This window comes from Microtus pennsylvanicus, chromosome 6 (genome assembly GCF_037038515.1).
Source record: "Microtus pennsylvanicus isolate mMicPen1 chromosome 6, mMicPen1.hap1, whole genome shotgun sequence".
Classification (NCBI taxonomy): domain Eukaryota; kingdom Metazoa; phylum Chordata; class Mammalia; order Rodentia; family Cricetidae; genus Microtus; species Microtus pennsylvanicus.
In genome coordinates this window covers 1,896,309-1,919,170 of record NC_134584.1, presented here as the reverse complement: position 1 = coordinate 1,919,170, position 22,862 = coordinate 1,896,309, and the positions used below count along the sequence as shown (strand labels likewise).

Sequence of the window (22,862 nt, the reverse complement as noted above, 5' to 3'; positions counted from 1 at the left end):
CTCAGAACTCTCCAGGCCCGTCAGAATGCACCTTTTCGCTGTCGCAAGCGGGTCCCTGATTTACATCTTTAGAGTCTCAGGTCACCCCTCCCCTTAGGAGTGACACCCCCGCCCCCCCTTCTGTGCGCAGGCGCAATACTCCCTGCCTCCCGCCTGCATCCCTGCGGCCAAGGGCGGGGCCCGCGCTGTCCAGCAGCCGCAGCTCCATGGGGCTCTTGGGGCTCCTAAGCCTCCTGCACTCAGCTTTCTTCGGGGACCAGGTAGGGTACAGGGAGTCCTGGCCGGAGACCAGGGTGTGGGTACAGCCAGGTGGGGTCCTGACTGCAAACAGCCGTCCCCTGGGGTCAGCGTGAAGACACCCAGGCTGGAGCAAGCCAGCTTGACTAGTCGGGGGTCTTTCATAGTTGCTCTGGAGATAGTTGCCAAAGAAACCGCCTGGGCATGTGTTTGGGGCTGGGCTCCTCTCCCCTGTGCTGCAGCGACCCCTCCCCCGTCCTGCGCAGGCGCAGACCTTTTGGGAGCGTCCCTCCGTGCTAGAGACCCTCACTCTCCTCTCCCTCCTCCCCTCTAGAGACCAGTGGTTAGGAGACAGAGGGCTGAAGCTGGGGTACATCGCGCTCAGGGTCCAGCCAGCGCAGAATGCGGGGCCCGACCACGCCCTGCACATTGCTAGGCCTCAGTTTCCCCGTAGACACTACGGAGCTAGGGCCCACCTGCTCAGTGTCCACAGACTGACATTCCTAAGATTGCACTTCTGCCACGAAGGGGAAACTGGGGCACAATCAAGCTGGCCAAGGTCATATGACTGAGCCACAGAAGTGCTTATGCGCTGGGGGTCTGGGGAGTGGCTGGGCCCACAGCCTGCCCCCTCCTAGGGAAGCCGAGGGCCATCAGTGCCCTCCAGCATCTGCTGCCTCTGTCACCCAGCACAGCCCTGTTCAAATGAGGGGCAGCTGTGGTCATGTAGCTGCCCTGTGCCTACTCCACAGCCAGGGGAGCCCACTTGGGGGTGTATGTAGGCTGGCTGCATGCCAAGAGGACAGCCGTCAGACTCTGGAGGGCCAGTGACCTCTGCAGTGTCACAAATCGGGGTCCCAGGGTGCATTGAACCCTCTGGGAAGCCTGGGCACAGGGCACTAGGTGCAGGGTCTTCCCCATCATGAAGGTCAGGCCTTGGATTCTTGGTGACTGGGGCTGAGGGTTGGATTCCAGCTCTTAGGACTTTAGAGTGCATGGTAACATGGCGTCCAAGTCCATCAGAAGTTCATTCAGCAAGGGCGGGACAGGAAAGAGTGAGGAATGTTCCTGTCTAGGGGTCCCCATAGCCTTCCATGAAGGCAGGAGGAGGCCCAACCCCTCCAGAGGCCTGGCTGCAGCTCGGGTGTGATTGAAGCGGTGTGCCCTTCCTAGCACAGCCTCAGTGTCTCCGTGTGGGAGTGTAAAGTCTCCCTTCCCCCAGGCTTTGCCTGAGAGGACTTGGCACACTGTGGTGTTCTGGAGAAACTGAACAGTTAATTCTATAAGGACCACAAGCCAGGCTAGACACCAAGGTCACCCAGGGAGGTGGAGGCAGAATGGAAGTCAAATGGCTCTGTATTCTGTACTCCACCCCACCCTGTTCAACTTTGAGCTGAGTTATGAGGACCCTCCCAGCTCTCCTGGCCTTGATGGCTCACTCTGGCAGAATCCCACGAACCCCCCCTCCAGTGCTCCACGGACACCGCTATGCCTGGACTTCAAGCTGGCCGCTTCGTCCCTTTTATTTTTGAGATAGGTCTCACCTTAGCACAGGTTGACCTCAAACACCAAGTAATCTTCCTGCCTCAGCCTTGGTGCTGGGATGACAGACATGAAGAAAGCCTTCCCCACTTCCCTGCCTCCAGCAAGGGCCCCTCTACCACCTCCTCCCAAGCAGTGAGGCCACCACTGCTCAGCCAGCTGGAGGACCCTTAGGGTCCCTGCTAACTGTTCCTGCTTAGAAATACTGGAGGGTGAGGGGTTCCCCTGCCTTGCCTGGCACCCCCTGAGATTCCTTCACCACAGAGGGGCAGAAGTTCTATGGTTTGTCTGTGTCCCCAGATGGGAAAATGCCGCAGTAGGCCATATAGCCACCTCTCTCAGCACTGACCACACTTAAGTTGTGTGAGTGGAGCTGGCAGCCAGAGGGACTGTTCGGACACCAGGCCTGGGCAGTGTGTGTGTACACACTCACACACGACACAGGTGTGGGCAGTCGTGGGAGCTGGCAGCCACTGGACCTGGATGTTGGGAACGGAACTTGTATTTGCAGGAAGAGTAATATACACTGTTGACTTCTGAGTCATCTTTCCAACCCAGGCTCTACGGTTAGCGCCCAAGGGAACCCTTTGGACGTTGGGAAGTCAGAGATAGAGACCTGGGGTGAGACAGAAACAGGGACAGAGAGACACGGGGAGGAATTGTCACAGGTCCTGGTGCTGTCAGGTGGTGGGACAGTGAAAGATGCGATTGTCAATCTGGCCCCAGAATGCCTGCCCAGCCTTCCAAGTCCCAGGTCATTGAGGACCTCAGGGTACTCTGACTTTGCTTGTCCCAAGTCCTTCCTGCCTTGATATCTCCACACCTGGTGGGTGGATTGAGTAGTAACCTTCCTCCAAGATTTTGGCATAATATTTACCAATTTGATGCTTTGCATGGGGTTTTGGCTTCAAAGCACCCCTTTTCCCTTGATAGGGGTTTATCAATCCCAGTGCCCCCACCCCATCAGCCCCTAAGGAGGCCCGACGCCCCGCGGTCACCACGGGTCCCCGCCCCGGACTGCTATTGGCTGTTGCCATGGCACCAGCTCGTCTTCCCGCGCCGCCATTGGCCCAAGCACCTGCATCCCGCATCCTCCCCCGCTTGCTCGTGGTGGTCTCGCCCAGGGCCGGGAGCGGCAGCACCGCACCACCTGGCCAGGCCGGGATCGGATCGGGCTTTGTCCCTTCGGAACACCCCCCCTTTGCTCGTGCTGCTGAGATTCCCGGAGACCTAGACACCCCAAGTCTGGATTGCAGGTCTAGCCAAGAGGAGGAAGGAGGCCCTGGGCCTCACAGCTAGGCCAGATGCAAGTAAGCGTGCGTCTTCCCCTGGGCGGAGGGCAGGGGCGCGACCTGCCGCGCCCTGTCAGTACTGGCTCAAATGCAGAATAGGAGCTGAGGGGAAACTGAGTCCGGATGAGGCAGGCATCTGAGTCTCTATGGCTAGTCCTACACACACACACCCTCATGGGCTCCAACACCCAGATCCATAGATGGTACGTGAGGGATGGAGAGGAGTGTGTCCGGGGGAGTTGCTGTGTGCCTCTAGTTTGTTTCTTTACCTCTCTGTAAAGGTTGGGGTGTTGGGATGTCAGGAGTTCGGCGATGCGCCCCCCAGGTGTCTATCTCCCTCCACACCTGTGCCTCCCCCTCTGAGTCAGGAGACCTGCATCCAGTTACTACTTGTCTCTCTGTCTGTCCCCTGCCAAGGTGGCCACCTTGGGGTTAGAGGTAGGTGGGACTCCTTTCCGTAGTATTATGTAGGGTGTGGGGTCACAGGAAAGGTGGCCTCGTGCACCCTGAGGATGTGTGCGTGTAGGGTGCTAGGGTTTTTCCGGCAGGCACTAGGGAGCCATGGGAGGCATCTGAACACCATAGGATGGAATCCAACAGTGAGCCTCTTGCTTCCTCTGGAGGGGACTGTGCCTTCCGCAGGAGCAAGCAGGAGGACACTGGAGGGGTGGCCTGGTGCAAGGGTGAGGGTGGGGTGGATTCAGCTTGGAGGACTGGTAGCCCTGTGGGATCAGGATAATAAGTGACATTGAGGGGAACCATCAAATGTGGAGCACGAGCATCCCAATGGGTGGGCACTATACAATTCCTGCAGAGCCTCATCTCCCCCTCCTGGCTGGGCATGGCATGCTGCCTTCGGCTCAAACGCAGGGCTCGATTAAATGTGAGCCTTGATCCATGGGTAGAATTTGTGTCAAGGTGAAATCACTTCTGGCTTGGAAACTCCCATTGGCCCTTTGGGGCAGTCAGGGGTAGATCTTCCGCTCTTCAGTGGACACGCAGAGACACAAGGAGAGGACAGGTCTGTTTTGTTTGCTTTTAGCTTGGTCTTTTGAGATAGAGTCTTAAGTAGCTCAGGCTAACTATGAACTCAATATGTAGCCTAAACTAGCCTTGAATTCTTTTTTTGTTTGTTTTTTCAAGGCAGGGTTTCTCTGTGTAGTCCTGGCTGTCCTGGAACTCACTCTGTAGACCACCTGCCTCTGCCTCCTAAGTGCTGGGATGGAGGTGTGTGCCACCATGCCCAGCTAACTACCTGGGCTTCTGAGCATCTCTGCAGGAAGAGTCTGGGTTCTGATTACACGGCCTCCTTTCCCACTCTTACCAAACCCCTAGCCCTAGACCCAAGTTTTTCTCTCCTAGGAACAGCTGAGATTTAGTTCTGTTGTAGGAAGAAGCCAGAAGGCATGGCTAGGCCACAGCCGGTCCTCCAGGCAGGATGGGATGGTGGGAGACTGAGACCCTAAGAGATTTGGTGGTCCCCTCCACCCATGCCCTGGGTGACATCAGGGTGGGCAGAGCTTTCCAGAAAAGGAGAAATTAGTACTAGATCATGTGTGTTCAGGTGTGGGGGGAGCAAAGGAGAAGGTGTCGCCTAAACAGAGTGGGTGTGGTTGATTTGGGATGGAGCCTTAAGGCTGGCAAGAAGAGGGGGGCTCCCAAGGAGGAGGAGGAGGAGGCAGGAAAAGAGACGAGACGCCATTGGTGGGCCTCAAACAAAGGCAGAGGGAGGGGGCTTTCACAGATAGAAGGGAACAAAGACGGAAGGGGGTTGTGGGGGTTCGGGATGGCTGTGGAGGGAGAGCCAAGCTGAAGGAGGAGGCACTGGCCAGATGGACAGAGGGAGGAGGCTGGACATTCGGGAACACAAAGAGCTGGACTGTGGCCCAGCTGCCGGATGGCACCGCATTCAGGCCAGAGGCTGCTGAGCCACGAACAGACTCTGGAGAGTCTTTCGTGAATGGAGGGGGAGGTGGGGCTTCGGGGGGACCGGCCTAGGACTCAAAGCCCTGGGATGACCATGGTGAGTTTGGGTCTATCTCCTGCCCATAGCTCCCTTAGTCGGGGCTCCTTGGCCTTCACAGTGTTTTGGATGAGCTAATGACCCATCCTCCCCAGGTGTCTGCCAGCCTGGGCAGTCTGTGCTTTGTTGGGGGAATCAGTCCCATCTGTCTGCCGTCTGTCTGTCTGTCTGTCAGCTTCTCCTGTGTCAGTCTGTGATCCTGATGGCCTCCAGGTGGCCCATCCACCTGCTGACTTGGACTTCCAGAGTGACAGATGTCTGTGTGACCCTCTGGCTGGCTGTCAGTGCAGGTGTCCACAAATGATGCTCGCTCATCCCCTCATCCATTATTAGACTTGTCTGTATCGAACAACCCTGTAAGGACTCCCAGCTTCAGTTTTCCTCTGTCTCTGTGTCTGTCTGCCTCAGATGCTGGCCAGGTGACTGGTTCACACCAGACAACCATGCCCTAGGGTGGGTGAGAGGGCTGGGCTCAGACCCTGGCCTTTCTGAGGGACACCAGCTCCCACTCTTGTGACTTCCTTGGCCCCAGGCACTGCAGGAATTGAAGATGACCAGTTCCATGGCATCGTACGAGCAGCTGGTACGGCAGGTGGAGGCCTTGAAGGCAGAGAACACGTACTTAAGACAGGAGCTGAGGGATAATTCCAGCCACCTCTCCAAGCTGGAGACAGAGACTTCCGGCATGAAGGTGAGGGTCTGTGTGACGGGCGTGGCTCAGAAGCACTGATGATGTCTTGGGAGGCTGAGAGAGGTCCTCGGGGCAGCCATGATGGCCACAGCCCTATTCCCTACCATGCAGGAAGTTCTAAAACACCTTCAGGGCAAGCTGGAGCAGGAGGCGCGGGTGCTGGTGTCTTCCGGGCAGACGGAAGTGCTAGAACAGCTGAAAGGTGAGTGCGTCGGGGACTGTCCCATGGCTCGCGGGGACACAGCAGGAGCAGGTTGCTGACCTTCACCCGTGACGCCCCTCCTTTCAGCTCTTCAGACTGACATCAGTAGCCTCTACAACCTAAAGTTCCAGCCCCCAGCCCTGGGCCCGGAGCCTGCCTCCCGGACTCCAGAGGGAAGCCCAGTGCACGGCTCTGGCCCATCCAAGGACAGTTTCGGGGAGCTGAGCCGGGCCACCATCCGCTTGCTGGAAGAACTGGACCAGGAGCGGTGAGAGTGGAAAGGATCCGCCCCAGGGATCTCTGTCCTCTGATTGGCACATTGGCTTGTGGCCGCGCCGCTATACAGTCACACCCACCTCCTGGCTCATCCACGCCCATCTCCACTGTATTCCTGTCTGGCTGACCCCAGCAGGAGGACAGAGGATATGGGGACATTTCTGGCAAAGGGAAAGGCTCCTGGCAGAACCACCACCCCAGTCAGAGACATACAGGCGTCTCTAGGGACAGAGTCAAGTCCAAAGTCAGGGCTCAGAATCAGGCCTAACGCCGGAGATTCTCAAGGAGGCCTTTGTTGATGGAAGGACAGAAGCCCAAACATTCTGGGCCTAGGGCCAGTGGAGGGGGCAGCGCTGGAGCCTGGGCTCAGCCCGTCCGGGTTGCCTGAGGTCTGCCTGATGAGCAGCCGACAATCAACTCTACCTAAGTCAGCTAGGTGCGACTCTCCGGCCTCAGATTTCCACTCCATAAAATCAGGATAGATTTTTGCTGATTGCTTCTTTTCTTTCTTTTTGGCCCCCAACCATATCTATTTCTTTGGGGAGCACCATGGCGTGTGTGTTGTAGTCAGCAGACACCAGGAGATCCACAGGGACAGATTCTGATGGCCAGGTTTGGTGACAAATGCCCTACCCATCTAGCTACTTCGCTAGCCAAGAGAGGGATCTTAGCATACGGTCCAGGCTAGTGAGGATCCCCCGGCCCAGCCTCCAGGGCGCTGTGGGGACAGTTAGGCTTCTGGGCCTGAGAGCTGGCATGTATGAACGGGAGGAAGTGAGCACTCCAGAGCCCTGCGGCCTCTTGGGTCTTCCTAGAATTCCTTTTGCCTTGTTTCCTTTTTATCTTTTTTTTAAAAAATACTTATTTATTTATTATGTATACAATATTCTGTCTGTGTGTATGTCTGTAGGCCAGAAGAGGGCACCAGACCTCATTGCAGATGGTTGTGAGCCACCATGTGGTTGCCAGGAATTGAACTCAGGACCTTTGGAAGAGCAGGCAATGCTCTTAACCACTGAGCCATCTCTCCAGCCCCTCCTTTTCATCTTTTTATTTATTGAGACAGGATCTCTCTGCATAGCCTTGGCTAGCTTGGAAGTAGCTCTTATAGCCCAGGCTGGCCTCAAACTCACAGAGATCCTCATGCCTCAGCCTCACAAGGGATTGCTGTTTTGCACTTCCAATTAGCTTCCCCCTCCCACTCATCCAGTTTCTTCCAGTGCCCACCTCAGAGCTGGGAGTAGGGGTGGGGGTGGGGTCCTTGGGAATGTCACCTATAAGAAGGTACCCCGCACCCTTACCCCAGATGCTTCCTGCTGAGCGAGATCGAGAAAGAGGAGAAGGAAAAGCTGTGGTATTACTCTCAGCTGCAGGGCCTGTCAAAGCGTTTGGATGAGCTGCCACACGTTGACACGGTGAGACCCCTGGGGCACCTAGCGAAGATGGGGGAACAGGGTGTGTGTGACGGGGAGGCCCCGGATGCGCCTCACGCAGCCTGTGCCCCCTCCCAGCAGTTCTCGATGCAGATGGATCTCATCCGGCAGCAGCTGGAGTTCGAGGCCCAGCACATTCGCTCGCTGATGGAAGAGCGTTTCGGCACCTCGGACGAGATGGTGCAGCGCGCGCAGGTGCCCAGTGCACACGCGGGCATCGGGGAGTGGAGGGCGGGCTGAATGGGAGGAGTCAAGGAGGGGTGGAGGCATCCAGGCAAGCAAGCTTGCCTTCCCTTCTGGTGTCTAGATCCGCGCTTCGCGCCTGGAGCAGATTGACAAGGAGCTGTTGGAGGCCCAGGACCGGGTGCAGCAGACCGAGCCTCAGGTACCAAGACAAGCAAAGCTAGGGCCGAAGGGGTGATGACCGATGTCTGTCGACTCAGTGACAGTCCCCTATTCTGTGCCCAGGAAGGGTTCTGCAGCCTGTGGGCAGTGTAGACTGAAACCCCGAGGCCTCACGTTCTCCCCGCAGGCTCTGCTGGCAGTGAAGCCTGTGTCGGTGGAGGGGGACCAGGAGCCGGAAGTCCCCACGCACCCAGAGGATGGCACCCCTCAGCCTGGCAACAGCAAGGTGAGAAGGGAAAATCCGAGCATGGACTGCCAGTGGCGTCCGGTGAGGGTCCCCAGGCAACCCCGGTTGATGGAGACTCAACCTGGACAGAAGCTCTCTCTCTCTGTGAGGCGAGAGGTCTTTGTTCTGGGACAGAGTGTAGCCCTGGTTGGTCTGGAACTCGCTGTGTAGACAAGGCTGGTTTCAGACTTAAATCTGCCTGTCTCTGCTTCCTCCTAGCTGGGGCTAAAGTGCCCTGCTTAGTGTGGGCTCCTTGGGGGATGGTCATGTTTTGATGTAATGAGGTTAGAAGACAATTTGCAGGAGTCGGTTCTCCCCTTCCGTCAGATTCGATGGCAAGTGCCATTACCTACCGAGCCTTCATACGGGCCCACGGGCCGGGCCACCTCTTGAAGGGGAACTGCCAACAGTGGTGGAGCACGGTCCCACTGCCATTTTGCACTCATCCCATGTTGCCCTGCAGGTGGAGGTGGTGTTCTGGCTTCTATCCATGTTGGCAACACGTGACCAAGAAGACACAGCGCGCACATTGCTGGCCATGTCCAGCTCGCCTGAGAGCTGTGTAGCCATGCGCCGCTCAGGCTGTCTGCCACTGTTACTCCAGATACTTCATGGCGCTGAGACCGGAGCTGGGGGACATGCGGGGACCCCCGGCGCACCTGGTGCCAAAGATGCACGCATGCGCGCCAACGCAGCCCTGCACAACATTGTTTTCTCCCAGCCCGATCAGGGCCTGGCGCGCAAGGAGATGCGTGTGCTGCACGTGCTGGAGCAGATACGAGCCTACTGTGAGACCTGCTGGGACTGGCTGCAGGCGCGCAACAGCGGGACTGAGGGTGGCGCAGTAGACGGTGAGTGGGAAGCACCTGCACAGCAACCAGATGCGCACCTTCTCAGCTGCGTGAGCTGAGCCCAAGGGACAGTGGGGCAAAGGAAGGCACAAAATACTCTCTACCTCTGTCCACGCCCCCAGCCCCTCACTGGGGATTCTAAGCACTGTACTGCTGGGACAGGCCACCAGCCCTCCCAATTTGTCCAGGCTGGCCTTGAACTTGTGACTCTCCTGCCTTCGCTCGGGGCAGGGCGCTGAAGAAGTAACAGGCCTGTGCTACAGCACAGCGGCAGCAGCTCCACAGCCATGAGGTGGACGTCTGTATAGGACACCATTATTCAGCAAGTGTGTGACGTTACACATTAGAGCACGGGGAGAGGCAAGGGAAAACTCAGGGATCACTACGGGAATGGGACTCTAACTTGGCCACTGCCCACAGCCCCTGTGCCCATCGAACCTCAGATCTGCCAGGCCACCTGTGCGGTGATGAAGCTGTCCTTTGATGAGGAATACCGTCGGGCTATGAATGAGCTAGGTGAGCTCCCTCCACCCCACCCCCTCCTGGGCCTTACACAGCGGTTGATTGACCCCTCTAAATGCCATGGTACAGAGCATGGGTCGGACCATATAAGAACAGGGAAAGAAGTCTGGCAGCGGTGGTGGCGCACGCCTTTAATCCCAGCCCTCAGGAGGCAGAGGCAGGCGGGTCTCTGTGAGTTCAAGTTCCAGAAAGCCAGGGCTACACAGAGAAACCCTGTCTTGAAAAACCAAACCAATTAAAACAAAAGACCTGGGAAAGTGGTCCACATAGAATGGAGAGACAGGCCTCACTGGACAAGCCTCGTCCTCTCTGCTTCATCTGCCTTCCTTCCCCTCCGACAGGGGGGCTGCAGGCTGTGGCGGAGCTACTGCAGGTGGATTACGAGATGCATAAGATGACCCGGGATCCACTCAACCTTGCCCTGCGCCGCTATGCTGGCATGACTCTCACCAACCTCACCTTTGGAGACGTCGCCAACAAGGTTCTCAGGGGAAGGAGGAGGATGGATGGGGCTCAGGTGTCCTCTTGAGGCTTTCCCCACTTCACCCCAGCCTGGATGTGGCCCTGGGAGGTGGGGAGTCACTTCTGGCATACAGAGGGGCAGAGGCTGGCAAGAGTTTCTCTTGGGCTCACATGTATACTGGCAAGGACAACTGTCTGCAGACTTGAGACCTCTGGGCTGGCAAAGTCCAGCAGCCTCTTCCTATGGGGCATCACTTTCGTCTGCATACCCATGAGGAAGGGAGAGAAAGAACAGGGGCGTCCTTTGCTGCCGCTGCTAGGACAGCAACTGTGCCGTGTCAATCCCAACAGGCCACACTGTGTGCCCGTCGAGGCTGCATGGAAGCCATCGTGGCTCAGCTGGCCTCTGAGAGTGAGGAGCTTCATCAGGTACCTGGGGCAGGGTGGGAGTGGGTGACACCAGGGTCAAAGTGGGTGGGAAGAGGGGTGCCTTTGGATCCTGGACCCTGGGTCCTCTGTGACTGCCCCTGCCACCCGGGCCAGGTCGTGTCCAGTATCCTGCGTAATCTGTCGTGGAGGGCCGACATCAACAGCAAGAAGGTGCTGAGGGAAGTCGGCAGCATGACCGCCCTTATGGAGTGTGTGTTGCGGGCCTCCAAGGTGAGCATGGGTGGCGGGGGATTGGAGAAGTCAGAGGAAGTCACCACAGCCACCGTCATGGGACACCCTGGGAAAAATTAGGTAATCCTAAAGTTCTGAAACCTCCAGCCCTAAACCACACTGCTGAGGACTGGAGTAGTGGTATTCATACCTTAGACAAGAAACCTCACTGCTAAGCAACCCCAGCCCCTTACTGGGGGATTTTGGGGGGGCTTCACCCTGACCACGCCCCCTGACCCTCACTGGGGATTCTAGGAGGGCTTCACCCTGACCACGCCCCCTGACCCTCACTGGGGATTCTAGGAGGGCTTCATCCTGACCACGCCCCCTGACCCTCACTGGGGATTCTAGGCGGGGCTGCACCCTGACCACGCTCTCAGCCCCCTCACTGGGGATTCTGGGAGGGCTCTACCATAGAGCTACTTTCAGAGCATTCTTTTAAACATATTATTCACATTACAGATATTCCAGGCTGTCCTGGAACTTGCAATCCTCCTGCCTCAGCCTCCAGAGTGCAGGACAGGCCTGCACCACCAGGCTTGGCGGTTGATCTTTTGTGGCCCCTCATGTTGACCATTCTTCCCTCCCATCGCAGGAGTCTACCCTGAAGAGCGTGCTTAGTGCTCTGTGGAACCTGTCTGCGCACAGCACGGAGAACAAGGCAGCCATTTGCCAGGTGGACGGTGCACTGGGTTTCCTGGTGAGCACGCTCACCTACCGTTGCCAAGGGAACTCCCTGGCAGTCATCGAGAGCGGTGGTGGGATCCTGCGCAATGTGTCAAGCCTCATTGCCACCCGAGAGGACTACAGGTCAGTCCCTGCTATGATTTGCCTGGCTTTGCAGAGGGTTGGGGGTAGGGGATAGCATGGGGGGGGACTGCAGGTGGCAGCTGCTACCTCATATGTACCAAGAGGATGTAACACACGGTGTCTTAGGACTCCATGGTAAACACCATGAGAGGGTTCACTGCCCATCCTTGAGGGAAGACAGGATCTCAGGGCAGACGCAGAGGCAGGAACCATGGAGGTGTGCTGCCTACTGCTTGCTCAGCCTGCTTCCTTGTACATCAGGACCACAAGCCCAGGGGTGGCCCCATTCACCATGGCTGGGCCCTCCCTCGTCATCTAAAAAATTCCCACAGACCAACCTGATGGGGTCCCTCACCTGGGCTGTGTCTAGGCTCATATCCAGTTGACAAAGTGGATTACAAAAAAGCACAGGAAGATTACATGGGAGGCCTGGCCTGAGGGCACACACCTTTAATCCCGGCACCAGGAAGGCAGAGACAGGGGGTTCTCAGTGAGTTCGAGGCCAGCTGTTCCCCACTGAGGCAAGGTTTCTTTTTAGCCCTGGCTATTCTGGAACTCACTCTGTAGACCAGACTAACCTCAAACTCAGAGATCCACCAGTCTCTGCTTCCCACATGCTGGGACTAAAGGCGTGCACCAGTCAGCACCCAGCCCTAGACTGCGTAAGTTAAAATGGTATTGTTGGTGCTGGAGAAGTAACTCAGTAGTTAAACCACTGGCTGCTCTTGCAGAGGGTCTGTGTTCGCTTCCCAGCAGCTGTGACCATCTGCTTGGGTACTAGGTGCTTCTCAGTAAGTACTCTGAGCTAACCTGGGTTCAGTTCCCAGCATTAGATTGGGCAGCTCACCACCTGTAACTTTAGTTCCGAGGCTCTCTGGTATCGGTGGGGATTGCATACACATGGTGCACAGACTTCTACACAGGCAAAACACCCTTACACATGTGATAAAATCATTAATTAGCCGGGCGGTGGTGGCGCACGCCTTTAATCCCATCACTCGGGATGCAGAGGTAGGTGGGGATCTGTGAGTTCGAGGCCAGCCTGGTCTACAGAGCGAGTTCCAGGACAGCCAGGGTAGTTACACTAAGAAACCCTGTCTCAAAAACCACAGGTAAGGGCTGGGGAGGTGGCTCAGGGGTTAAGAGCACTAACTGCTCTTTCATCAGAGGCCCTGGGTTCAATTCCCAGCACCCACATGGCAGCTCACAGTCTGTAACTCCAAGATCTCTAATACCCTCACGCATACAGGCAAAACACCAATGCAAATCAACAAGAAAAAGTAAATAAAAATAAGACCAAGTACGTTTTTAAAGATTTATCTATTTATTATATATACAATATTCTGCCTGTATGTATTCCTGAGGGCCAGAAGAGGACACCAGACCTGATTACAGATGGTTATGAGCCACCATGTGGTTGCTGGGAATTGAACTTGGGATCTCTGGAAGAGCAGCCAGTGCTCTTATCCTCTGAGCCATCTCTCCAGCCCCATAAGTTTAAAAAAAAAAAACAAGCTAAATAAATAACATAGGTATGATGGTACGGGACACACGCCTATGAACCTGACACAGGGAGGGCAGCGCCAGCTAGCAACTGATTTTAAAGTTTGCCTCAGCCTCCTCAGAGCCTTCCTCAAAACAAAACCAAACAACTGAGCATGACACGCAGTGTGGGGCAGCTATGCTTAGCTACTGCTATTTCATTTTTCTGAAGTTCAAACTTGCGCCCAATCTAGTGGGTCCATTCTGATGGTAGGCGTGACAGGGGTGTGGCTAAGTGTAACTGTCAGGGTGGGCGTAACTAGGCTACCTGCTGCTAGCAATAGAGGTAGACCTGGTTGAGCAGGGGCCTGACAGGTGGGTGTGGGCGTGGCTAGGCCACAGCAGGCAGGGTGGGCGTGGCAGGCCTAGGAGTTTAGCAACACAGAATTGGGATTGGCTTCATCACAGGCAGGGGTAGACCTGACTTGGTTAAAGGCTCAGAGAAGTAGAAGCAGGTGTAGCGGAGCGAGGGGTGTGGGTGGCCAGGGTGGGCATGGCAGAGCAGGTGAGCGTGCCCGAGCTGGGAGCTGCACTGGTGACCTTACCTCGGGCTATAGCGGATATGGGTTGATTTGCAGTGTGGTGGTGTGGATGATGGGCTCCACAGGGCTGGGGTACCCAAGCCCACCTTCCTTGTGCTCTGGGCTCCTCCAGGCAGGTGCTCCGTGATCACAACTGCCTACAAACACTGCTGCAGCACCTCACGTCGCACAGCCTGACCATCGTGAGCAACGCCTGTGGCACACTCTGGAACCTGTCGGCCCGCAGCCCCCGGGACCAGGAACTGCTGTGGGACCTGGGGGCTGTGGGCATGCTGCGCAACCTCGTGCACTCTAAACACAAGATGATCGCCATGGGTAGTGCTGCCGCTCTGCGGAACCTGCTGGCCCACCGACCTGCCAAGTACCAGGCAGCGGCTACAGCCATCTCCCCGGGCACCTGCGTGCCCAGCCTGTATGTCCGCAAGCAGAGGGCACTGGAAGCTGAGTTGGACACCAGGCGCCTGGCGCATGCGCTGGGCCACCTGGAGAAGCAGGGTCTGCCTGAGGTAGAGACAACTTCAAAGAAGCCCCTGCCACCCCTTCGCCACCTAGATGGGCTGGTGCAGGACTATGCCTCTGACTCTGGCTGCTTTGATGATGACGACGCGCCATCTCTGGCTGCTGCGGCCACCTCAGCCGAGCCCGCCAGCCAGGCGGTGCTATCTATGTTCCTTGGCAGTCCCTTTCTTCAGGGCCAGGCACTGGCTCGCACTCAGCCTGCCCGCCAGGGTGGCTTAGAAGCTGAGAAGGAGGCTGGTGGGGAGGCAGCTGTGGCTGCCAAAGCTAAGGCCAAGCTGGCGTTGGCCGTGGCTCGGATCGACCGACTGGTGGAGGACATCTCTGCCCTGAACACCTCATCAGACGACAGCTTCAGCCTCAGCTCTGGGGACCCTGGGCAGGAGGCACCAAGGGAGGGTCGTGCCCAGTCCTGCTCGCCATGCCGGGGCACTGAAGGGGGGCGGCGTGAGGCCAGCAGCCGGGGACACCCTCTGCTGAGGCTCAAGGCGGCCCACACCAGCCTCTCCAATGACAGCCTGAACAGTGGTAGCACTAGCGATGGCTATTGTCCCCGGGAACACATGCGGCCCTGTCCATTGGCTGCATTGGCTGAGCACCGCGATGATCCCTTGCGCGGGCAGACTCGGCCCAGCCGGCTGGACCTGGACCTGTCCAGCCGGGCTGAACTGCCTGCCCGGGACACGGCGGCCGCTGATGCCCGCGTGTGTACCATCAAACTATCCCCAACTTATCAGCATGTACCACTGCTCGACGGTGCCACTGGGACGGGTATCAGACCCCTCGCTGGACCCGGAGCCTCCCCAGGAGCTTGGAAACAAGCGTGGATACCTGCAGAAAGCCTGAGCAAAGTCCCCGAGAAATTGGTGACCTCTCCGCTGCCCGCGGCTAGCAAGGTGCTGCAGAAGCTGGTGGCACAGGATGGGCCAATGTCACTCTCCCGGTGCAGCTCACTGTCCTCTCTGTCTTCCACTGGCCATGCTGGCCCCAGCCAAGCTGGGAACCTCGATGACAGTGATTCATCCCTCGAGGGGCTGGAGGAGACGGGCCCTGGTGAGGCGGAGCTGGATGAGGCGTGGCAAGCATCCGAGTCTACCTCTTTGCCCATGTCCATCCCAGCCCCCCGCCGGGGGTGCAGTCGAGGTCTTGGGGTGGAGGATGCGACACCATCCAGTTCATCGGAGAACTGCGTCCAGGAGACACCCTTGGTCCTGAGCCGCTGTAGTTCTGTGAGCTCTCTGGGCAGCTTCGAGAGCCGCTCCATTGCCAGCTCCATCCCCAGTGACCCGTGCAGTGGGCTGGGCAGTGGCACAGTGAGTCCCAGTGAGCTGCCCGACAGCCCTGGGCAGACTATGCCACCAAGCCGCAGCAAGACGCCACCAGCGCCTCCCGGCCAGCCTGAGACCAGCCAGTTCAGCCTGCAGTGGGAGAGCTACGTGAAGCGCTTCCTAGACATCGCAGACTGTCGGGAGCGATGCCAGCCGCCCTCAGAGCTGGATGCAGGCAGTGTGCGCTTCACAGTGGAGAAGCCGGACGAGAACTTCTCCTGTGCTTCCAGCCTCAGCGCGCTAGCCCTGCATGAGCTGTATGTTCAGCAGGACGTGGAACTGCGCCTGAGGCCACCAGCCTGCCCAGAGCGTGCAGGGGGTGGCGGGGGACACCATCGGAGGGATGAAGCTGCCTGCCGCATGGATTGCCCAGCACCCGTTGGTTCTCGGGCTCGGTCAGCAGTTGATAAAGAATTGGAGGTACTGCGTGAATGTCTGGGGGCGGCCATGCCCGCCCGGCTCCGCAAGGTGGTCTCTGCCTTGGTGCCTGGTCGCCGCGCCCTGCCAGTCCCCGTGTACATGTTAGTGCCGGCCCCGGCTCGGGACGATGACTCTGGCACTGACTCCGCCGAGGGCACACCTGTCAACTTCTCCAGTGCTGCGTCGCTCAGTGATGAGACCTTACAGGGACCCTCCAGGGACAAGCCGGGAGGGCTTGGAGAAAGGCAGAAACCCACAGGCCGTCTCGCCCCTGCCCGGCAGGTCCGTGGGCACCGGCCCAAAGCAGCAGGTGCTGGTAAGAGTACGGAGCACACCCGAGGTGCCGGGAGGAACCGGGCACGATTGGAGTTACCCCTCAGCAGGTCACAGAGTGCTCGATCCAACAGGGATGGCTCATGCCAGCCCCGGACCTGTGGGGACGGTGCTCTGCAGTCACTGTGCCTCACAACACCCACAGAGGAAGCCGTGTACTGCTTCTATGACTCTGATGAGGAACCCCCAGCCACGGCACCACCACCCCGGCAGGTGTCTGCCATCCCACGGGCTCTTAAGCGTGAGAAACCCATAGGCAGGAAGGAGACCCCATCCAGGGCATCACAGCCTGCCACACCACCTGTGAGGGCTCAGCCCAGACTAATCGTGGATGAGACTCCACCCTGCTATTCCTCAGCTAGCTCCCTCAGTGAGCTGGAGGCCTCTGAACAGCCGTCCAGCCATCCCCGAGGCTGGGAACAGGCAGCCACCAAGGACCCTGGCCTGGGCAGTAAACGGGACAGCTCTCCTAGCCCAAGGGCGGAGGAGGAACTACCGCAGAGGTGTGTCGGCTTAGCTCTGCCCAGGCGCCGAACCCAAGTACCTGGCTTGCGACGTCGCAAGCCCAGAGCTGCGCGGTCCGACGTGCCAACCACTGAGATACCCCGAAAATGCCGTGAGGAGGTGCCTGGCTCTGATCCAGCCTCCGACTTAGACAGTGTTGAGTGGCAGGCCATCCAAGAGGGTGCGAACTCCATCGTCACGTGGTTGCACCAGGCAGCAGCCAAGGCCAGCCTGGAGGCATCTTCTGAGTCTGACTCCCTCTTGTCTCTGGTGTCTGGGCTGTCAGCAGGCTCCACTTTACAGCCCTCGAAACCCAGGAAAATGCGAAACTCTGGGGCGGAGGCTGGGGGTGTCTGGCGTCCAGATAAACGGGGTGCAACTTCCACCAAGATCAGTGGGAGTCCGCGGTGTCCTAGTGGCCCCGAGAAGCCAAAGGGTACCCAGAAAATGATGGCAAGGGAGCCAGGAATGCTCCGGGGACGGACGGTGATCTACACAGCCAGCCCAGCCTCCCGGGCTCAGTCCAAAGGAGTTTCTGGCCCTTGTACCACACCTAAGAAGATGGGAACATCTGGTACCACTCAGCCAGAAACTGCCACCAAAACTCCCAGCCCTGGACAGCAGCGTTCACGGAGCCTCCACCGGCCAGGTAAGATCTCAGAGGTGGCAGCCTTGAGCCAGCCACCAAGGAGTGCGACCCCTCCAGCCCGCCTCATCAAGACGCCATCCTCAAGCTCCTCACAGACTTCGCCAGCGTCCCAGCCCCTACCCAGGAGGTCTCCTCTGGCCACTCCAACTGTAGGGCCTCTGCCTGGCCCTGGAGGGTCTCCCGTGCCCAAGTCACCGGCCCGGGCCCTTTTGGCTAAGCAACACAAGACCCAGAAGTCACCTGTTCGGATCCCATTCATGCAAAGACCAGTCAAGCGAGGGCCGCCACCACTGGCCAGGCCATCCCCAGAGCCTGGACCTAGGGGAAGAACGGGGACTGAGGGGGCTTCTGGAGTGCGCGGTGGTCGCCTGAGCCTAGTGCGCCTAGCCTCAGCCCGCTCCAGTGGCAGTGAGTCCTCAGACCGCTCGGGCTTCCGCAGGCAGCTGACTTTCATCAAGGAATCCCCGGGTCTTCGTCGCCGCAGATCGGAACTGTCCTCTGCGGACTCCACAGCCTCCACCTCCCAGGCTGCTTCGCCCCGCCGCGGAAGGCCTGCGCTCCCTGCTGTCTTCCTCTGCTCCTCTCGCTGTGATGAGTTGCGCGCGTCCCCACGACTCCTGGCGCCACAGAGGGCGGCGCAGGCCAAGCCAGGTCTTGCTCCACGGGCGCCCAGGCGCACCAGCTCTGAGAGCCCCTCCCGCCTGCCTGTACGGGGACCTCCTGGGCGGCCTGAGACAGTCAAGCGGTATGCGTCCCTGCCACACATCAGCGTCGCCCGCGGGCCAGATAACGCTGTCTCTGTGCCCACCATCCATGCCAATACCACTCGCCGGGGAAGTGATGGAGAGACCAGGCCACTGCCCAGGGTGGCTGCACCTGGGACCACCTGGCGTCGTATCAAAGATGAAGATGTCCCCCACATCCTTCGTAGCACGCTGCCTGCCACTGCCCTGCCCCTCAGGGGTCCATCACCTGAGGACGGCCCTGCTGGGACTCCACAGCGCAAGACCAGTGACGCAGTGGTACAAACAGAGGATGTTGCCACCCCTAAGACCAACTCCAGCACTTCGCCCAGCCTGGAAAGCAGGGACCCCCCTCAGGCTCCGTCCAGCGGCCCTGCGGCTCCATTGGGCAGCGATGTGGACGGGCCAGCCCTCACCAAGCCACCTGCCTCAGCGCCCTTCACCCACGAGGGCCTGAGTGTTGTCATGGGGGGCTTTCCCACCAGCAGGCATGGGTCCCCCAGTAGGGCTGCACGAGTTCCCCCCTTCAACTATGTGCCCAGCCCTATGGTGGTGGCCACAGAAGCCAGCGACTCTGCCATGGAGAAAGCCCCTCCAGCCAGCCTCCTGGAGTAGTGAGTGTAGGACAACCTTCTGGAACATTCTCTCTTTGCCCTGTGGCACAGTCTGGCTTCCCGGGGGCTTGCTCTCCAGATGCCCTGAGTAGGCACAGCTATGCCCTCAGAGCTCCTGTCCAGCTCACATCTCTGCACCTTAGAGCCAGCCCTTGCTTCTATGCCCGGGGCTTGAGGGGATCAGCTGTAGACAGACACAGGGCACAGAAACCGTAGGCTCTATGCAGGACCTGCCCTGGGCTGCACCCAGTGGGTGGGCGGGCACGAGCTGTGGTGAGGGTAGTGAAATCCTGGCAGCTGGCGCTCCCTCAGCCCGGCCCAGCCTGTAATTGGTGCTGGGGTAATTGGTTAATGAGGACTCTGCCAGGCGTGTTTGCCTTCCCAGAGGCAGCTGAGGAGTGCTGGGTGAGGGGCGTGGCCAAGCTGCTCACCAAGCACTCCTTCATCATGGCTGCGGAGAGATCGCCAAGGGTGGCGCTGGGGACCCGTGGGCCCCGTGTCCCTTCACTATCAGAGGAGGGACTAGTGCTGAGGACACACTGGCTGCCAGCTGAACAGCTCTGGGGGCTCAAGGGAGCAGGACTAGGCAGCCAGCGTCCGCGGGGAGGAGCCTGGTCCTTCTCATGGAAGTGTCAGGGTGTAGGATCCTCATCCCTGGCTTGCCAAGTCTGGAATCCAGGCGGGAAAACACCCACGAGGGCCTGAGTGTTGTCATGGGGGGCTTTCCCACCAGCAGATGGAGGCCGATAAGAGCAAGGTAGGCAGGCCTCTGAGGACCCAGGCTGTGGGTCTCAGCTCAGTGTGTCTTCCTGCAGAGAGCACCAACAACCTCTCCCCTGTGGGACCTGTAACCACAGCCATCGGCAGGAATTGCTCCCAGAGAAGGACACTGCTCCTTGAGCTGGTCTCAAGCCCCTGCTGAGGGATGTGGTTTTAAGAAGGTCCTGGGAAGGACAACAGACGCCGCTGTCCCTCCCCAAGTCCTTATGGGGGATTGACAGATCCACAATCACCATTGCCATCACACCTGGGCACACTGACCACTAGGGGGCGCCACTACGGCCGACTCCACAGCGGGAACACCAGGTACCAAGTCTTCAATCCCAGGACCTTGCCTGCTGGACAGGGCTCTGTGGGGGACTGGCAGGGAGCGACTAAAGCAGCAAGGTACCCACCACGCACCCCAGGGCGCCCCCGTGGTGGGACACAGCAGGAGGCAGATGTCCAGCTGGGGCTTATGTGCAGACTGAACCTGTAAACCACGCACTGTGAGACCCCAGGTGGAGCAGAGGCTGGCCCATGGCACCAGCACGCAAGGCCCATCATTCTTCTAGCCTCCTGCCCTGTCGGCCATGTTTGCCTTCTCCACCCCACACAGTTGGGGACACACAAGCTACAGAGCAACATCCAGACCAGGGTAGGAAGAGCTGGCATGGAACAGTGGCTTCTGAAGGGTTAACCAAAGCCAGGGGGCGGGGCCAGTTGGCCTCTGGAGTGTCCGCTGTCCTCCAGGCTGGCAATGGCTGCAGGCACCCTGAGCTGGAGACCAGTGGTCCACTGGGTGCTTGAACAGGGCGACACGCCTGATTACCTCACCCCCTGTCCTGTCTTTCACTGTCCGGCGGCCAATGCCACCCCCCTGCTTACACCTGGTTGGTTTGTCCTCTGCCGCTGCCCCCCTCTGTCCCGTCCTACAGGGTTAATATTCTGTACATACTGACCCCCACCCCATGTAGACAACCTGGCAGGAAACCCAGCCTGGCTTCTGGTTCTCGTTCACATCTTTAATAAAGCAAGCCATTGAGTCGCTTTGGGCTGTTAATCGTCAACATGGGCTCTGGATGGGGGAGGTCATTCTAGAACCTTCTACTGCAGCTACAAGGCGCTGCTGGTGCAGGGGCCCAAGCTCCCTGCGGACCGACAGTTGCTAGAGCCAAGGTCGCGTCAGGGTCAGCCAAAACACACCTGGCCATTTGTTTTTGGACATCAGCCACTGACGAGCTGTAGGGGCCGGGATCCGGGAACCCAGAGTAAACTCTGTGACCACTAGGAATGGGAACGGCAGGAATAAGTCACAAGCCAAACAGTCCCAGTCATCTTGGGACGTGAGGAAGCATGTGGGGTGGCCAGCGCCTAAGGCGCAAAGGGGCTGGAGTGGACTTGGGCCCTAGTGATCCAGGGTCCAGCTCACGGGGGGGGGGGGGGGAACGACACAGAATTTTCTCTGATTTTCCAAAAACAAAGCCTGCTCATTCCAGAGCAGCGGGTCAGAAAGGTCAACTGAAGCCCCAGTCCAGAGGGTAACGTCTACCACAGAGGGGTCCTGTGGGTGTCCAGTAGAGCCTGCAGGACACAGCCCCCCCCCACAGGGATCCGTGCACTGTCACCGCGCCTCTGGGCTCCTCCCGTACTCCTGGACTCCCCAGAGTGAAAACCCCCTAGCCGAGTTCCCTCCGCCCCAGGGAGATGAGACCAGAGAGCAGGCAAGACAGCAGGACCCTGCAGGACCCGAGCCAGGAGGCAGTCAACCACGGTGAGGCTGGACATACAGGTTCTGGCCTGCTGCAGATGCTGGGGATGGAGACCGTCGCTGCCCAGGCCAACATGAGGCGGAAGTAGGAGCAGAGGGCTGGCCACTGTGGGGCAGGTTGGTTCTGAGCCCCGACCTCTGCCAAGTCCTAGACGCCATCCAGGCTGATGCCCCCATGAATGAAGAGGTGGCCATGTCCGTAAGTCCCACCCCAACTTGGAGGCCATCAAGGATGGAAGAGGGAACAAAGGCTGCCAAGGTGCCCGGCGCTGGACGGACGGCCTCAGGTGTAGCCTCGTCTCTAGGAGGTGGCTGAGGTCACCTGGCTAACATCCTGTTCTAGCCTCTTATCAGCCTGCCGAAGGTCCTCGAACTTCTGCCTCAGTGTGTCCCCCGCCTGCCGCAGCCTCTCATTCATGGCCACATAGGCCCGGCTTTGTTGGTAGAGTTGCTCGAGCCGGGCCTCAGGGTCCTCAGCCCTTGGAGATAGATCTGGGGGTTCTGGAGAGGAGAAACGGTGGGTCAGGGGTTGGAAGTCGTCCTTGGCTACACAGTTTGTTGGAGCCCTGCCTGGGCTACATGAGACCTGTCTAGGCCCTAGAAAATAGAGTCAGTTACAGGCCTGACAAAACCCCATGCTTCGGAGTCACCCAGAGGACAGGACCCTTGATGTCCCACCCAGGACTGCTTGGGTTCCTGGATTCTAGGGGAATCACAGAAAACAGCTCCTGCACGTATCGTTTCCCCAGATTTCCACGTAGGAGCCACTGGGCTTGGGCTTTTTTCCTTTTTCCCTTTGAGACAAGGTCTTGAACCCAAAGCAATCCTCCCGCCCCTGACTCCTAGGTTGGCTTAAGTCATCAAGTTCGCCGGCCCTTCACCTTTGCTTCTGGTGACCCCACATGACAGAGTCAGAGAGGCCGCTAGCAGAGAAGCAAAAGATTCGTCCCTGGGGCCTGGCTGCAATCAGGTTTGCTCCCGACTCGGACAGGCTGGGACCTCGCAGTTTCGCGTTCTCCTACCTTCTGGGGCCAGGGCGGTGAAAACAGGATCGTTGGGGGGCGCCCCTCGCACGTCCTCCAGGATCTGCTCCACCGTGGGCGGCGCGGGGCGCGTGGGCAGCACCACGCGTTTCTTGCCTTTGGAGTTCATCTTGCAGGCGGAGGAGCGCGCGCTGGCAGCAGGTCCGCTCTCCACTTGGCCTTCCCACCCTGCGAACCTCTATGCACTCGTTATGGCCCTGTGCCGAGGCCCATTCTCTCCTCTCCCGGGGTCTCAGAGTTTGCTTTAAACCCGGGCTAATTGAGCCCCCTAAAACTCCTACTCCAAATCGCCACCACTTCCGCTTCCTGTTTGAGCGTCGCTGCGTTCTTGAACTTCCGGTCCTCTCCAACTCCGCTCCTCGGGAAACCGCTCCCCGGTCTTAAAGAGCCCTAGGCCTAGACGTTCCTAAGAGCTGTCTAAAAGGATCAAAGGCTTCCCCTGACTACGAATGGCAGGAGGCGCGAG

The 22,862-nt window shown here is 58.6% G+C and overlaps 2 protein-coding genes across 6 annotated transcripts; one reads left to right on the top strand and one right to left on the bottom strand.

The window, feature by feature from the left end:
- The first annotated feature begins 170 nt into the window (after positions 1 to 170).
- Apc2 (APC regulator of Wnt signaling pathway 2) lies at positions 171 to 20,632 on the top strand. Of its 5 annotated transcripts, none has more exons than XM_075975503.1 (15): positions 171 to 260; positions 5,627 to 5,785; positions 5,897 to 5,987; positions 6,075 to 6,255; positions 7,570 to 7,678; positions 7,778 to 7,891; positions 8,004 to 8,081; positions 8,229 to 8,327; positions 8,791 to 9,178; positions 9,599 to 9,694; positions 10,042 to 10,181; positions 10,514 to 10,591; positions 10,706 to 10,822; positions 11,418 to 11,632; positions 13,829 to 20,632. In XM_075975503.1, exons 1-15 carry the CDS (start codon positions 207 to 209, stop codon positions 18,822 to 18,824), a joined length of 6,915 nt encoding a protein of 2,304 aa, XP_075831618.1. In that variant the 5' UTR covers positions 171 to 206; the 3' UTR covers positions 18,825 to 20,632. The 5 variants fall into 5 exon arrangements, with proteins under 5 accessions (XP_075831618.1, XP_075831617.1, XP_075831620.1 ...); XM_075975502.1 differs by having other exon boundaries at positions 7,775 to 7,891; XM_075975505.1 differs by lacking the exon at positions 171 to 260 and adding an exon at positions 2,898 to 3,089.
- Positions 20,587 to 22,708, bottom strand: C6H19orf25 (chromosome 6 C19orf25 homolog). Its single transcript, XM_075975508.1, has 2 exons — positions 22,376 to 22,708; positions 20,587 to 21,854 (listed from the first exon to the last, which is right to left on the bottom strand). Exons 1-2 carry the CDS (start codon positions 22,503 to 22,505, stop codon positions 21,655 to 21,657), a joined length of 330 nt encoding a protein of 109 aa, XP_075831623.1. The 5' UTR covers positions 22,506 to 22,708; the 3' UTR covers positions 20,587 to 21,654.
- Between the last annotated feature and the right edge of the window lie 154 nt (positions 22,709 to 22,862).

Coding starts and splice junctions, on each gene's coding strand:
- C6H19orf25 (XM_075975508.1), bottom strand. CDS start 22,505: ATGAACTCCAAAGGCAAGAAACGCGTGGTGCTGCCCACGCGCCCCGCG. Junction 21,855..22,375: donor CACCGCCCTGGCCCCAGAAG/GTAGGAGAACGC, acceptor TCTCCTCTCCAG/AACCCCCAGATCTATCTCCA.
- Apc2 (XM_075975502.1), top strand. CDS start 207: ATGGGGCTCTTGGGGCTCCTAAGCCTCCTGCACTCAGCTTTCTTCGGG. Junction 261..5,626: donor CAGCTTTCTTCGGGGACCAG/GTAGGGTACAGG, acceptor CCTTGGCCCCAG/GCACTGCAGGAATTGAAGAT. Junction 9,695..10,041: donor TCGGGCTATGAATGAGCTAG/GTGAGCTCCCTC, acceptor CCCCTCCGACAG/GGGGGCTGCAGGCTGTGGCG.